We start from the raw sequence: 15,885 nt of genomic DNA, 5'->3' as shown, positions 1-15,885 counted from the left end.
AAATTTCCAAACTTTTTCTGAGGAATACATGAATCACAATAGAGCAACTGTAACAGTTTCAGCTAATTAATATTAGCAGAACAATTTGTATAAATAAAACTATTTATCCTAGGCATAAAGCAAGGTCTATTAAAATCTATATCTAGAGTTGTCCTATGGTCATGAAACTTTTACACCGAGCTACTCTATTTGCTACTATACCACTATCCAAAAATTAGAACCAGAACATGCATACAACATGAGATACAAATAAAAGCTACTTATTTTTGTATTTTAAATAGAGCAAAAACTATTGAGAAAATAAAGACGTGCATGTAACAAAAGTTGTAGATCTAGTCACAAGAATTTCAGAACAGTTGAGTTTGCATTTTTTTCGATTTTTCTACGAATTTTATAGATAGAAAATGTTTTATTGCACATTTAATTTAAAGTTTTATCTCTTAATTGTTCAGAGCCCCTTGCAACTAAAAATTATCAAAGCTTAAGCACTTTCACAAGCGCTGTATTTGAAATCTACCTATGTAAAACAAAAAACAAAGAATATGATGCCATGAATGTGCTTGGATTCATAACCAAGCCTCATTTCACCATTTTTTAAAGCAATATTTCGCCATTCCGAGCAAAGACATTTTAGACTTTGCCTTGAGGATGATGTGGGGTGAGATCACCTCTACCTTATACAAAGCTTTTACTTTGCTACCATGAATTAACAAAATTTGGCACTTTGGAGCAATTGCTAGATTGCTAGCATACGTGCTATATATGGACGGTAGCTTTTCTGCAGCTAATATTAATGGTAATATCATCTTCACTCTTGCTTAAAAATCACAAGTTCTTCCTAATTAGCCGTGTTTAGATCTAAAAAATTAAAAAAAATGTCACATCGAATATTTGGACACATGGAGTATTAAATAAAATTTGTTTATAAAACTTTTTGCGTTGTAAATCATGAGATGATTCTAATCATTTGCTAATTATGAATTAATCATGAATTAATTAAGCTCATTAGATTCATCTCGAGATTTACAACCCATCCATGTTAAAAAATTTATAAATAAATTTTATTCAATACTTCTAAATAGCAAGATTTTCTTTAAAAAATTACCAAAACATCTAAATACGGCCTAACCGCAAATAGCGCAGTTCGAGCAGCAACTGGCCAACTGCAGAGCTACTACTGGCTACACGTCTACACCTAGCTCCGGCTTCGGCCGCTTCAATCGCGCCCATGACGCGTTCCTCAAGGGGCCCACTGCACAGTCTCATCGAAGAAGAAACACGTGCTCCACAAGTGGACGCTCCAGATCGTCCTGCCGCCCTCACCCCTCCCATCTCAGCCGTCCATTTGCTAGGGGTATAGGGTTTTGCTCAGCCTCCCACCTCCAGCTCTCCCCCTCTTCCGCTATCGCGTTGCGAACGGCGGCCAGAAAAAAAGAAAAAAAAAAAGCAGCAGCGCGCCGCACCAATCTCCCCCTTCCCTATCGATCGACCCCTCGAGTGTTGATCCGACAATTTTGTCCAGGAATTCAGGCCAAGTGCTAGTCCCTTGCGCGCCCGATCTTGAGGCGCTGTGCTGTTGCCGCTGCGGTGAGAAACCCTAAGGAATGGCGGAGGTGTCGACGGCGGCGGCGCCGGAGGGGGTGCTGCACCGGAGGATAGAGTTCCACCTCGCCCGGAGGCCGCATGCCGCGGTGACCGCGGGGGGCAGCGGGTTCCGGATGGAGACGCTGAACCCGCAGGCTGCGGGTAAGGTCGGGGCCCCGGCGGCGGCGGGGAGCGGCGAGGGGGGGACGAGGAGGTCGGAGAAGGGGAACGCCGGCGTTATCGATCCGGAGCTCAGCGTCGCCAGGATCTACCTCGGGAGAATTGTGAGTCCCCAAAGTTGCAGTCTTTTTGAGGATTTGAGCTATAAAAGTTTCGTTTTAATAGGGGTTTTGGGAGGTGAAGTAGCAATGACCAGTGTGTTTGCCAGTGTAGCTGTCAATTTAGGTAATTGGAGTAAAATTAGCTGCGATTTCGGGTATTTCGTAAGTTGCTTGTTTTGGTCCCGCCATCTCCATCTCGTGAGGTTTTAGTGTGGTGGACAATGGATCAATGTTTTGTTGAACTGCAGTTTGTTGATGTCTTGCAGGGTGCTGGTTTGCAAAATCTTGGTAACACCTGCTACCTCAACTCGGTTCTGCAATGCTTGACGTACACAGAGCCGTTTGCAGCCTATTTGCAGAGCGGGAAGCACAAATCCTCATGTAAGTGCTGTTGCTACTGTCAACCAGTCAGTTCAAGTTCAACATGTTGCATCAGATGACAATGTTGCATATGAGCTTGTGGATTCCAAAATTAGCAGTAACTGCACTCACTATTATGCACGGTTGACACTCGCGCAATTACCAATTACACGCTACTTTGTTCTTAATAGTGGTGTGGCACCAAAAACGACAATGCCTCAAAATACATTTTTAAGAGTCAAGGGAGTCAAGGATATTCAATTTTACACCCCTGGCCAATTCACCATTTATTCAGATTGAATATCGTTCATCAATGAAGGGATCCAATACCATCTTCAGCTGAGACATTTCATCAACTGGAAAGTTCGTGTAAAGGCTGTTCATTCTACTTTCAAGTTTAGAGATGTGAGTTATGCTTCGATTGGAAAATCCATATTTTAGTGAAGACAATGGTTAAGAAGTCCACTATTTAAAAAGAAATTACCATGATGGTGTTCACTAACCTGAACATTTGATTACCATCCAATCTTGAATAAATTTGTTATTTCTGGTTACCTGACGAGCCACACCCAATGGACCCAATATAAGTAAGTTCATACTGCAATCTTACTTTTCAGGTGTTCCCTCTAGTGGGGTTTGGCAAACAATCCACTGTATCTAAGTTTTCCTGACCTCATTAATTAATTTCTCTTCCTGTATTTCCAAATTTACAGCCATGCCTCTAGTTCTGAACATGCTGCTGCTTGCAGTAACACAGGGTAAATAATTTTTTTTGAAGTTGGGCATGTGCTTTGTATGTGTGTTTCCGAGTGGTGTGAGATTTTTTTTTATGACATGATTCATTAGAGTTATTGGCTGTAAACCTTGTTCACCATTTGGTTACGAGATAGTGAGGCAGCGCGAGATAGTTCTTTCCCCTGTACCTGAACCACAGAAATCAACAGGAAATGTGCTCTCTGACATTTATTCGTTACTATGACCATATTGGGAAAAATGCCACTGTGTGGCAATATTTACTATTCTGTAGAATCACCTTAACTGCTGCCATCATCCTTTGATGCATGTCTGTACAGAATAAGAATGGTGCTACGTAATGCATTTATATGCTGTTTTGGAGAACTGAAAGCATCATTGTATTATCAAGCTTGTTAAACAAGCAAAGATCTTCCTTAATTTTCCACTGAACAGTATTTATGTTGTTGCTGTTGCTGATTTCTTTTCTCTTTGCTGAAGGTCATACCTCTGGATTTTGTGCATTATGTGCTCTGCAGAATCATGTCAAGATGGCTCTACAGTCAACTGGAAAAATAGTGACACCATCGAATATTGTGAAGAACTTACGCTGTATCCTTTTATCTTCTCTAGATGAATTAAAAATACCTATGACCATTTTTTATTTTGCAATTCTGCAATCTAGCTTTTATTCTATATCAATGTGATCTTTGACTGCAAAATAGGCATATCCCGGAGTTTCCGTAATTCAAGACAAGAAGATGCACACGAGTTAATGGTTAATTTGCTCGAATCCATGCATAAATGCTGCTTACCTTCTGGGGTACCAAGTGAGTCGCAAAGTGCCTATGAAAAAAGCTTAGTTCACAAAATATTTGGTGGCCGCCTTAGAAGTCAGGTATGCTCTGTGTGCATCGTTGAGTTACACCTGGACTGGCATAAGAATCCTCATTCCCTTATTCTGTATTCGGCTACTTACAGGTGAAATGCACACGGTGCTTGCATTGTTCCAATAAATTTGATCCTTTCTTGGACCTTAGTCTTGATATTGCCAAGGCTACAACTTTAGTGCGGGCACTTCAAAATTTTACTGAGGAAGAGCTACTAGATGGGGGTAAAAAGCAATACCAGTGTGAACGCTGCAGGCAGAAAGTTGTAGCAAAGAAGAGGTTTACAATTGATAAGGCTCCAAATGTCCTGACAGTTCATCTGAAGCGCTTTAGCCCTTTCAATCCCCGCGAAAAAATTGACAAAAAAGTGGATTTCCAACCAGTTCTCGACTTGAAACCATTTGTTAGTGATTCTAAAGTCAGTAACCTGTTCTGAGATTCTTGTTTTACCTTGTACAATTTCAATCAGTTTTTCTTCACTAAATCACTGGATTTTTTAGTTAGTTTTTCTTCTTCTTATCATTAATTATGATTATTGGCGCAGGGTGCAGATTTCAAATACAGCCTTTATGGTGTCTTAGTTCATGCTGGTTGGAACACTCAATCAGGTCACTACTTTTGCTTTGTTCGTACATCCAGCGGGATGTGGCACAATCTTGATGATAACCAGGTCTAGTATGGCATTAATCTTTCCATTAAGCTTTACTCATTCTGTCATTTGTTTGTAGTTCACACTTACAGTGCTACTGCTAACATTAACCTGCAGACTCATTTAGCATCCGTGCAATTAATATTTCTTAAACCACTGAAGTAACCTTTTCATATGCAAGTTTTCTAGCTTCACTGACTCGGAAAAGATTTTGTTCACAACTTCATTCTGTACTTTTTAAAAGCATTATTGATGTCTCTTGCAGTTAATACACGAGTTTAAGTAGTCAATCCTCAAAGTTCTCTTTACAACAGTGAGGATTCCTATATCCTGTTTTATTACATTATTACTACCTTGGGTTCACTATGATGCGAAGACCCATTGGCTAGATTAGCTACAAATAAAGTATGAAGTATGATCTTTGCATTATTAGGGAGAAGAAAAAAATGAGTAGTATCATGTTTTGAAGTACATGTGGCATGTTTCTACTGTTCTACTTTCACTTTGTGCCCCTTGGCTACTTTGTTGGGCTCTAGTTTTCCTCAACTCATACTGATCCTTATGGACATCAACTGCAGGTGCGCCAAGTTCGTGAGGCAGATGTATTGAGGCAGAAGGCCTATATGCTATTTTATGTACGTGACAGTATTGGGAATCCGGTGGTGCGCCGAGATAATAGCACTGCTAATTTGACCACAAAGAGAACCCCTGAAAAGACCTCTACCCTTATTGGTATTACCCAAGGCAGTGTAAAAGCAGAACATTTGAATGGTTCGTCTCCATTTGGTGATAAAACGCATAGCACAAGCAATGGCTATTCTAGCATTTTTGGCAAGACTTCAGGAGACCATTTTTCAAAGAATGAAGTCAAAGCTGAAAATGCAGCAGCCTCTCAAAGCAATGGCCTGCCTTCCACACAAGCTCTTGGACCTCGAAATGATGGTGTTACCTTGCCTGCTAAATCAATTCAGTGTTCTGTAAATGGCCAGGATACCTCTTCCTCCCATCAACCTTTATCGATTGCTTATATTTCTGGTAAACAAACAGTTGCTGGGAGGTCTTTGCAAGAAGTGGAACCTAAGGCTGAGGCAGGGAAAAGTACTTCTGTTGCCTCTCCCATGGTCAATGGTGCTGGTACATTGTCCAAGGCTGATAAACTTACTTCTCAACGTCAAACAACTCCATTATCGAAGCCAACTGCCCCTGTAAATGACACATCTGCAGGGTTTACTGCACAGACTTCATTAAAGAAGGTTTGCTTTATGATGGTCACTGCATTTTTAAATTTTTTTGAATAGTTGATATCTTATTTATATCATGAAAATTACAGGATTCTATTGTTTCAAATGGTGTCGTGCCTGGCTCTGGATCTCTTACTTCCAGTGAGAAAGCCAAGGACTTGCCCGGATCTGTTGAGCAAGCTAATGACATCGTAATGGCACTTCCTATTAGTCAGGTATAGCACCCCCTTTTGCTCCATATCTGTTGCTTTTTTCGGATGAACTAAATCATATAGTAGCATCATTTTGTTGGAAATGAGCTGATATTTATTACATTTGTCACATGTGCTTATATGCAGAACAACACTGCACCGGAACTTGCACAAGTGAAGTGTGGACAGCAGATCAGCTCTGGTGGTTCTGTGCAGGTTGCCGTGGCTGCTTCATGCAATGGCACTACAGCTCAAAAGGCAAATTTCAAGTCAAAGAAGTTTGTGAGGTATCCTGTTGTGAACATGTGGTTAGGTTCCAAACAACTGTTGGTGGCTTCACTAAAGGCAGGGAAGAAAACAAAACACAAGCGAACTAGAAGACGTCTTGTGGATTGCAAGGACGTGGCAAATATATCTTGTTTAGGTGACAATATGAATGAGCAGCTGACATCAACATCGGCAACTGCACAATCTGAAGCCGTAGAGTGTACCTCAGGGCGTCGGAAACACTCACATGCTAGTGAAAGGCCCGAAAATTATACTCAGTCCTCCGAAAACAAGCAGAAGGTTAATGGTGCATGTGTTGATACTGAGACAAATGCACCTTCTGCTAATGCTGACATTCCAAAGTCCGGTTCAAGCTCTTCCATAGACCAGGCGCAATCAAGGAAACATGAAGATGCTACAGTGCCCCAACCTGTCAGTATTCGTGCGTCGGACCTGATGGAAGCTACCGGTTGGCATATTCTCTCAATGCACTGCACATTCTGTTTTATAGATGAAATGGAAGCTACTGTCGCACCATCAATTTAGCCTATCATTTGATTATTTGTTTGATTTTCAGTTCCATGCTGGGATGACATAGACATGCCAAATACCAAAGTTGCAGAGTGGCAACATCCAAAACGCAAAAACAACATTGGTTACGTCTTGGACAAGTGGTGAGTCTCTATCTGGTATTTGCAGTATATCACTAGTAATGTTTTTTTTCATGTTGGAATTTTTTGGTCCCCAATTTCGTAGTAGACTTATGTTGAGGGAAACAAGTAGCTAACCGTGCATGTCATATTCACTTGCCCCTTCCCAGGGACGAGGAGTACGACAGAGGAAAGACAAAGAAAGTCCGGAACTCGAAGCAAGATTTCGGCGGGCCAAACCCCTTCCAGGAGGAGGCAAACTACATCTCGCAGCGGAGATCGAAACAAAAATCTTACCAGGGCAAATCTTGGAACAAGCCTAACATGACAGAAGGGTTGAGAATATGAACACCCCCCCCCCCCACCCCACCCCCACCCCAACACACACACCCAGAGACTGCTGTTGTTATGTTGTAGCACCCATTGGTGAAGAGATTTGAGTTACTTCATTCGTCGTTCGTTGTGGCTATGTTGTTTTAGCAGTTTTGATAGACATTTGAACCGGCTGTAACGTGTTCTGTAGCGAACAGGCGAAAGACAGACAATGTGCTCGGACCTCAGATGTTGGTTTGTTGTTTATCGATATCGAATAATATGTTGATCTTTTATGTATGATAAAGTGTTTGACAGCTGCCTGTTGCAGTCGGCCTGTTATTACGCTACTCTCTCTCTGCTGTAATGCCGTACAACCTGTTGAGCTAGGGGTGAATAAGCTTCTGCCCGACCGAGATGCTTGCCGTTGATCTTGGCGGCCGGCCCCAGACCGGGGGGGGGGGGGGGGGGGGGGGGGCTGGTGCGGGACTAGGTGATGACCTCCCACGAGCTCGTTAATGGCGAGGTGGAGTACGAGGCGGCTCGCAAGCTGGGACGGGTGGTGCGGCTGGACCGGGGAGTAATGACGGCAACGGATAATGATACGGCGGTCGCGCGAGGGACGGACGGATTGGTGTTGGCTCCTACGGCTGCGTGGGGGACGGCCGGACGGGGAGGAGGGAGGGGGAATCCGTCTAGATTCAGCTCCGGTACGGTGGCTCCCGGACGCGCGGCGTTGAATGCGCGATCTTATCTGGCCCTCCGTGTCGCGCCGCCGCCACCGTGGCGCGCGCGCGGCAAACGCCTCCTGTTTTGACTTCTGAGAGAAAATTTCAGCGGGGAAACCCCCATGTGACGAGGATGCGCAACAAGAATTCCGGATCTTGCTACGAACACGACCGGGTCTGTTGTAATTATGAGATTGGCCCATTTATTTTATTCAATGTAATAAAAAAATTCAAAATTCACTATTAAATGTTAAGGAATCCGGTTGGAATTATGAGATTGGCCCATTTATTTTATTCAATGTAATAAAAAAAAATCAAAATTCACTATTAAATGTTAAGGAATTAATTGTTTAATTCCATATCGGAAATTGAGGAGGATCTCAACCGACTTAAAGGGTGGATCATATGTATTCCCTCCTTCCCCGATTCTATGACACGCGGCAGTGAAGCACAGGGACCAAGAGAGATCGGCCACATACGCTAGTTTTAAATGCTGCATCATCTACATCCACATGCAAGCTTCGTTCCGGTCCCGCCCGAGAAATAGTAGCCAAAACAGACACGGCATCGTTCTGCATGGCGGCATGCATTGGTGAGCTGTTGGTTTTCCATGGGCCAATTGATTCCGCAAATTAATGAGGTAGCGGGTGCAGAGATCTAGCTGGAGTACCGAGACGCCGGCGCCTTACATATACGGAAAAGCAGAAAACCGGCGCACGCCTTATAATCGGGGAAGGAGGGAGTACACCACTTGTGAAGCCGGTAAGAGGAGGTCGGTGAACCACACAAGTGCTCGCCTCGCCCACAAGCACACTTGCTTCAGGTACTACTGCTTAGGAGACCTCTCCCTTCTCTCTCTGCTGCTTTCTGCTATTAACATCTGCTCGCTGAAGGTCCTGCACGGAATAGCGGGTGAACGAACTAATTCGTCTACTCTCTGGTGACCGTTCGACTACTTCGTCAACATCTCGGCAACCGGCGTCTACATCCAGGAAGGTCCTTGGGGAGCGTCTTGACGCGATTGCTCGCTCCCTGAACGACTACTTCGTCTACATCCCGATGACCGGCGTGAACGACTACTAAGTCTACTTCCTGGTGACCGTTCGACTACTTCGTCTACATCCCGGCGATCGGCGTGAACGACTACTTCGTCTACTTCCTGGTGACCGTTCGACTACTTCGTCTACATCCCGGCGATCGGCGTGAACGACTACTTCATCTACTTCCTGGTGACCGTTCGTGTGACTGTTCGCTCCCTGAACGACTACTTCGTCTACATCCCGGCGACAGGCGCTGAAGGTCCTACACAGGATAGCGGGCAATCAGATTTTTGGGGAGCGTCTTGACGTGACTGCTCGCTCCCTGAATGACTACTTTGTCTACATCCCGGCGACCAGCGTGAACAACTACTTCGTCTACTTCCTGGTGACCGTTCGTGCGACTGCTCGCTCCCTGGACGACTACTTCGTCTACATCCCGGCGACTGGCGTGAACGACTACTTCATCTACTTTCTGGTGACCGTTCGTGGGACTGCACTGCGAACATCTTCCTGCATCGACGTCGTTCGGCTACATCAGGCAAGGCCAGTCGAATAGAATGTCTATTCCAGCTGGTAACGGCGCACCCGGTGCCTCCGGCACTGGTTCCGTCTTGGGGTACACTCTAAACTTATTCTGGTTTAATATATTGTTCATGCTTATTAGTGAGAATAACATGAACACATGCACATATTTTGTCCACACACTATCACTCTTTTATGCCATGAAATTGCTAGTAATATTTGAAATTAAAATATACTGAAAATTGCCTAGTTCTCTAACAATCCAAAAACCTGATTATGTTAATAGGCTTTCGGTATCTAGCTTTGCTGCAACAATCAAACCGCCACCTTTTGATGGTTCAAATTACAAACGTTGGCAAGAGCGGCTTATACTATGGTTGACAGTGCTGAGAGTGATGCATGTAAAAGAGGGTAAGCCTGAACAGTTCACTCCAGAGGAAGGGAGTGCGTCTGATGAGGCTGATACCCTCTTTCGAGGCTGCGTCATTAGTGTTCTCGCTGAAAACCTGGTGGATTCTTATGTCCTACTGCCAACTGGCAAAGAATTGTGGGATGCTCTTGAGGCTCAATATGGAGTGTCTGATACCGGCAGTGAGTTGTATGCGATGGAGCAGTTCCTTGACTATAGGATGGTCGAAGGTTGTTCTGTGGTGGAACAGACTCATGAAATACATACACTAGCAAAAGATCTCAAAAATTATAGCAAAGAGTCCACATGTGTGTTACCCGATAAGTTTGTGGCCGGAGGTATTATCTCTAAACTGCCACCTTCTTGGAGGGACTTTGCTACTTCACTAAAACACAAGAGACAGGAGTTCACCATAGATGGACTCATTGGGACTCTTGATGTTGAGGAGAAGGCGAGAGCAAAGGACATACGTGGGAAAGGAGTTGTTGGTGCTTCAAGTGCCAATCTTGTTCAGAAGAACAACTCCCCCAAGAATAAGAAAAAGCCACTGCTGAACCAACCAAAGACTAGGTAGACAACCACCTTCAAGAAGAAGAAGAAGAAGAAGAAGGGAGCTTGCTATGTGTGCGCTAGTACGGAACACTTTGCTGCAAAAGTGTCCGAACCGCAAAGGCAATGACTCCGCCAACATGGTAATTAGCGAGCCTGGAGGAACATCGAGGTATGATAAATTATTACCTACAGTTCTTTCAGTTTTTTGTTCACCCGAGTGGTGGGTTAACACTGGTGCTGATATTCATGTTTGTGCTGATGCTTCTTTGTTTTCTTCTTACCAGGACAGCGGGACTTCCTCCTTGCTGATGGGGAACGGATCGCATGCGCATGTACTTAGTTTTGGTACGGTAAATCTGAAGTTTATTTCGGGGAAGACCGTGCAGATGAAGAACGTGCAGCATGTCCCCACCATCAAGAAGAATCTAGTCAGCGGCTCTCTACTGTGTAGAGATGGTTTTAAATTAGTCTTTGAGTCCAATAAATGTATCTTGTCTAAGTTTGGTACTTTTGTTGGAAAAGGTTATAAAAGCGGAGGCTTGTTCCGTCTTTCTTTGTCAGATGTTTGTAATAAAGTGGCATACAATGTTATTAATGTTGTTGAAACAAATGTTTGGCATTCGAGGCTTTATCACGTTAATTTTGGTTGTATGATGCGCTAAGCTAATTTGAGTTTAATTCCAAAGTTTACTTTTGTCAAAAATTCTAAGTGCCATGTAAGTGTTGAATCAAAATAAACTCGCAAGCCTCATAAGGCCGCGGAGGCGAGGAGCTTAGCACTCTTAGAATTAATTCATTCCGATTTGTGCGAAATGAATGGAGTGTTGACAAAAGGTGGTAAAAGATATTTCATGACTTTGATTGATGACAGCACTAGGTTTTGTTACATCTATTTGTTGAAGTCAAAAGATGAAGTTTTACACTACTTTAAAATCTATAAAGTTGAAGTAGAAAACCAACTTGAGAGAAAGATCAAAAGAGTTAGGTCAGATCGTGGTGGCGAGTACTTCTCAAATTTATTCACTTTATTCTGCGAGGAACATGGTATTATTCATGAGAGGACGCCTCCCTATTCACCTCAGTCAAATGGGGTTGCCGAAAGAAAAAACCGAACTCTAACGGATTTGGTTAACGCCATGTTAGATACAGCGGGACTTTCCAAGGAATGGTGGGGTGAGGCTATATTGACTGCATGTCATGTCCTAAACCGTATTCCTACAAAGAATAAAGAGATAACACCATTCGAGGAATGGGAGAAGAAAAGGCCAACACTTTCATACTTATGTACATGGGGTTGTTTGGCAAAAATGAGTGTGCCAAAAACCAAGAAACGTAAATTTGGACCAAAAACTGTGGATTGTGTATTTCTGGGTTATGCTATTCATAGCGTTGGGTATAGATTTTTAATAGTGAAATCTGGAGTACCTGACATGCATGTTGATACTATGATGGAGTCCAGAGATGCTACATTTTTGAAAACATTTTTTCCATGAGAGATGGAACAAGTTCATCTAGGCAAGAGTTCATCGAGGATGATAGCTCTGCTGAGCCAATAGAATACAATGAACCTACACTTGTGGAAAATCCTGAGGAGGATAACAATGATGCTCCTAGAAAGAGCAAGAGACAAAGGACTGTAAAGTCTTTTGGTGATGATTTCATTGTATACCTCATGGATGATACACCCAGAACCATTGAAGAGGCATATTCATCTCCTGATGTTGACTATTGGAAGAAAGCAGTGAGGAGTGAGATGGATTCTATTATGTCTAATGGAACTTGGGAGGTCGTTAAACGTCCTTATGGATGTAAACCGGTTGGATGCAAGTGGGTGTTCAAGAAAAAGCTTAGGCCAGATGGTACTATTGAAAAGTACAAGGCTAGGCTTGTGGCCAAGGGTTATACCCAAAAAGAAGGAGAAGATTTCTTTGACACTTATTCACTAGTTGCCCGATTGACCACAATTCGAGTGTTACTTTCCCTGGCAGCCTTTTATGGTCTTCTCGTTCATCAGATGGACGTTAAGACGGCTTTCCTCAATGGAGAGTTGGAAGAGGAGATCAATATGGACCAGCCAGATGGGTTTGTATCCAAGGGTCAAGAAGGAATGATTTGTAAGTTGTTGAAATTTTTATATGGTCTCAAGCAAGCACCTAAGCAGTGGCATGAAAAGTTCAACAGAACTTTGACGTCTGCTGGCTTTGTTGTGAACGAAGCTGACAAATGTGTGTACTATCACTATGGTGGGGCTGAAGAAGTGATTTTGTGCTTGTATGTGGATGGCATACTGATCTTTGGCACTAGCCTTAATGTGATTAAGAAAGTCAAAGACTGTTTATCTCAAAGTCTTGAGATGAAGGATCTGGGAGAAGCTGATGTTATCCTTAATATAAAGCTGGTAAAAGAGAGCAATGGTGGGGTGATTCTTACACAGTCTCACTATGTAGAGAAGGTGTTAAGTCGCTTTGGTTATAGCGACTATAAACCTGTATCAAAACCATATGATGCCAGTTTAATTCTAAAAAAACAAAAAGATAATGCGAGATCAGATGAGATATTCTCAGCTCATTGGGTCATTGATGTATTTAGCTAGCACAACAAGACCTGACATCTCGTTTGCTGTAAGCAAACTGAGCCGGTTTGTTTCAAACCCGGGAGATGATCATTGGAAGGCTCTTGAAAGAGTAATGAGCTATCTAAAGGGCACTGTCGTGGTGCTGCAAACCACAGCCGGGTGGTGGAATGCACCCGCCCTAGCCCAGAGGGTGTGTACTTAGGGGTTAGCTAGTCTTAGATCGATCTCGCTCAAGAACACGATGAACACAGCAAGATTTAGAGTGGTTCAGGCCGCCGGAGCGTAATACCCTACATCCACTGCATGTTGTATTGCCTTCCCACGAGAGTGTGAGAGTTGCCAGAGCTTGTGTCCGTCTGGAGATGTCTTGTGCACAGCGAGCGCCTCCCTTTTATATCTCAAAGGGGCACGTACACAGCTGTTGGGTCCCCGACAGGTGGGTCCAACGATGTAGTATAAAATAACATACTGTTCATACATAATGGCGTTGCAGGCAAAGGAGATCTCTTCTGGGTTCCCTTGCCTGCTCCCGGAGCCCTTCGTCCATCATGTCCTGGCGCTGTCTTGTCGGGACGGAACCTGATGTAGCTAGTGGCGTCGCCTGCCACGTAGCTTGAGCGAGCTGTGTAGCTTGCGGCATAGGCGGTATGATGGAAAAGTGCCGTGCCGTCGTATCCATTTAATGCGGCAGACGGGCTCTGCGCGGGCGCAGCACAGGCGGCTGCACTGTGCACCTTGGTAATACGCGGTGCACAGCGAAGCCTGACAAAAGCTGTCTCGCATACCGCGGCGGCAGAGCACGCCTTGTCCAACTGCATTAAATGCAGTGGCGCGCGCGAGTCTTCCAGCGGAAGGCTTGCGCTCGAGCCCGGGCCTCCGGGCCACGTGGCAGCTCCGGACCCCTATGCGGAAAAGGGGGGTCCGGGCGAGCGCAGGAGGTCCCGGACCCCTATGGGGGTCCGAGGTCTCGACTGTCAGCTCGGGTCTTCTCTTGCTTAGAGGCACGTGGCGTCTCCGGACCCATCCCCAGGCGGGGAGCGGGTCCGGGGCCGTTGGCCTGGTGAGGGAAGAGTCTGGCCCGTGGGGCCTGGCTACTCTTGTCATTTCCATGCAGTTACGGATAACTACGCAGGTCCTACCCTGCTGCAGTAAAACTGTGTATCCCTGCTATAGGGTACCGACAGGCACAATGAACTATGGAATTCACTACACCGGGTACCCAAGGGTACTAGAAGGCTATAGTGATTCAAACTGGATTTCTGATGCTGATGAGATAAAGGCCACAAGTGGATATGTGTTTACACTTGGTGGTGGAGCTATTTCCTGGAAGTCTTGCAAGCAGACCATCTTAACGAGATCAACTATGGAAGCAGAACTCACATCATTAGATACCGCTAATGTTGAGGCTGAGTGGCTTCGTGAGCTCCTTATGGATTTTTCGAGAGTTGAAAAACCGATACCGGCAATTCTAATAAACTGTGATAATTAAACGGTGATTGTCAAGGTGAACAGTTCAAAGGATAACATGAAGTCATCAAGACATGTGAAAAAGCAGTTGAAATCTGTCAGAAAATTGAGAAACCCCGAAGTAATAGCCTTGGACTATGTTCAGACGGCTAAAAATCTGGCAGATCAGTTTACAAAAGGTCTTTCACGGAATGTGATAGACAATGCATCTATGGAATTGGGCTTGAAACCCACGTGTGTCATTCTATAGTGGAAACCTGTCCTATGTGATCGGAGATCCCGTGAAGTAGGATGGTGAAACAAACTTAAGTCTGACTAAGAGAAGAGAACCTGTGTAAAAAGGCTCATTCCGTGTATAAGGCGCATTTCGCTTCTAATCTGTATGGCAGGTTGGTCTATACCTTAATGTGTTCCAGGTGGTTTCTTTAAAACAAATGAGTTGTTTTCTTGAAACAAAGATGTTGTCCTACAGAATATCTGAAAGGAACACACCTTTATGAGTCTGACTACTTGTCATAGTCTATGAGAATTGGGTATTCTCTAGAAACTCATGAAAGGCCTGGAGTATGACTTATAAGCTCTAAACCGCAGGGATGCTTATGCAGCCTAGTACCAGTGTAGGGCTCTGGTCAAACTTATTTGCACAAGACTGATAATTCAAGGCATAGTCCATTGTACAATTGTGAATAAGTGTAGCCTTTGTCCTAGATGGAAGTTCAACTAATAGTCTCTGTCAAATACCGGTATATCGATGAGAGAATGAGAGCATTTCTAGTGTGGAATGAAATTCTTAGTGGGGATTGTTGGAATTATGGGCTTGGCCCATTTATTTTATTCAATGCAATAAAAGAATTCAAAGCCCACTATTAAATGTTAGGGAATTAATTGTTTAATTCCGTATCGGGAATTGAGGAGGATCTCAACCGACTTAAAGGGTAGACCCTATGTACACCACTTGTGAAGCCGGTAAGAGAAGGTCGGTGAACCACGCGCGCGCGCGCTCGCCTCGCCTCGCCGGGCCGAGGCTGAGGCCGAGGCCGAGGCTGAGGCCGAGGGCATGGGCGTGAGCGAACGTGCGTGTGCATGTGCGTGGCGCGGCCGGACGTGACGTGCAGGTGCGGTGCGACGTGATGAGATGAGAGAACATTTTGCTGTTGAAAGCATTAAATCAGAGACAATAAAACATTGGCATTAACAGGTGAATGATGACACAGAATAAAACCTTTGCGGTTAATTAGATTCCTGTGACTCAATTGCACCAGTAATTGCTGCTCATCAAAATCCATTATAACGTCTAGGTTCGTTGAATCTGAGCCACCTCCACGCCTCTATAAACCACCCACTCCTTCTCTCATCCTCACACCACAAGCACACTTGCTTCATGTACTCCTGCTTAGGAGACCTCTCCCTTCTCCCTTTGCTGCTTTCTGCTATT

At 44.2% G+C, this 15,885-nt stretch overlaps 1 protein-coding gene across 2 annotated transcripts; it reads left to right on the top strand.

The window, feature by feature from the left end:
• Positions 1-1,388: 1,388 nt before the first annotated feature.
• Positions 1,389-7,487, top strand: LOC120669006 (ubiquitin carboxyl-terminal hydrolase 23-like). 2 transcript variants are annotated; one of them, XM_039948832.1, is made up of 11 exons: positions 1,389-1,868; positions 2,132-2,246; positions 3,459-3,569; positions 3,683-3,855; positions 3,939-4,265; positions 4,392-4,517; positions 5,075-5,749; positions 5,827-5,952; positions 6,076-6,664; positions 6,773-6,869; positions 7,016-7,487. In XM_039948832.1, exons 1-11 carry the CDS (start codon positions 1,605-1,607, stop codon positions 7,191-7,193), a joined length of 2,781 nt encoding a protein of 926 aa, XP_039804766.1. In that variant the 5' UTR covers positions 1,389-1,604; the 3' UTR covers positions 7,194-7,487. The 2 variants fall into 2 exon arrangements, with proteins under 2 accessions (XP_039804766.1, XP_039804768.1); XM_039948834.1 differs by lacking the exon at positions 1,389-1,868 and adding an exon at positions 2,417-2,630.
• The last annotated feature ends 8,398 nt before the right edge of the window (positions 7,488-15,885 follow it).

Source organism: Panicum virgatum, chromosome 4N (genome assembly GCF_016808335.1).
Source record: "Panicum virgatum strain AP13 chromosome 4N, P.virgatum_v5, whole genome shotgun sequence".
In the NCBI taxonomy this organism is placed as follows: Eukaryota; Viridiplantae; Streptophyta; class Magnoliopsida; order Poales; family Poaceae; genus Panicum; species Panicum virgatum.
This window is presented reverse-complemented; position numbering and strand designations above follow the sequence as displayed.

Bases quoted from the DNA above. Each gene is read 5' to 3' on its own strand.
- LOC120669006 (XM_039948832.1), top strand. From the start codon at position 1,605: ATGGCGGAGGTGTCGACGGCGGCGGCGCCGGAGGGGGTGCTGCACCGG. The intron at 4,518-5,074 runs GTCTAGTATGGC...CATCAACTGCAG, and splicing joins ACAATCTTGATGATAACCAG to GTGCGCCAAGTTCGTGAGGC. The intron at 5,953-6,075 runs GTATAGCACCCC...GCTTATATGCAG, and splicing joins TGGCACTTCCTATTAGTCAG to AACAACACTGCACCGGAACT.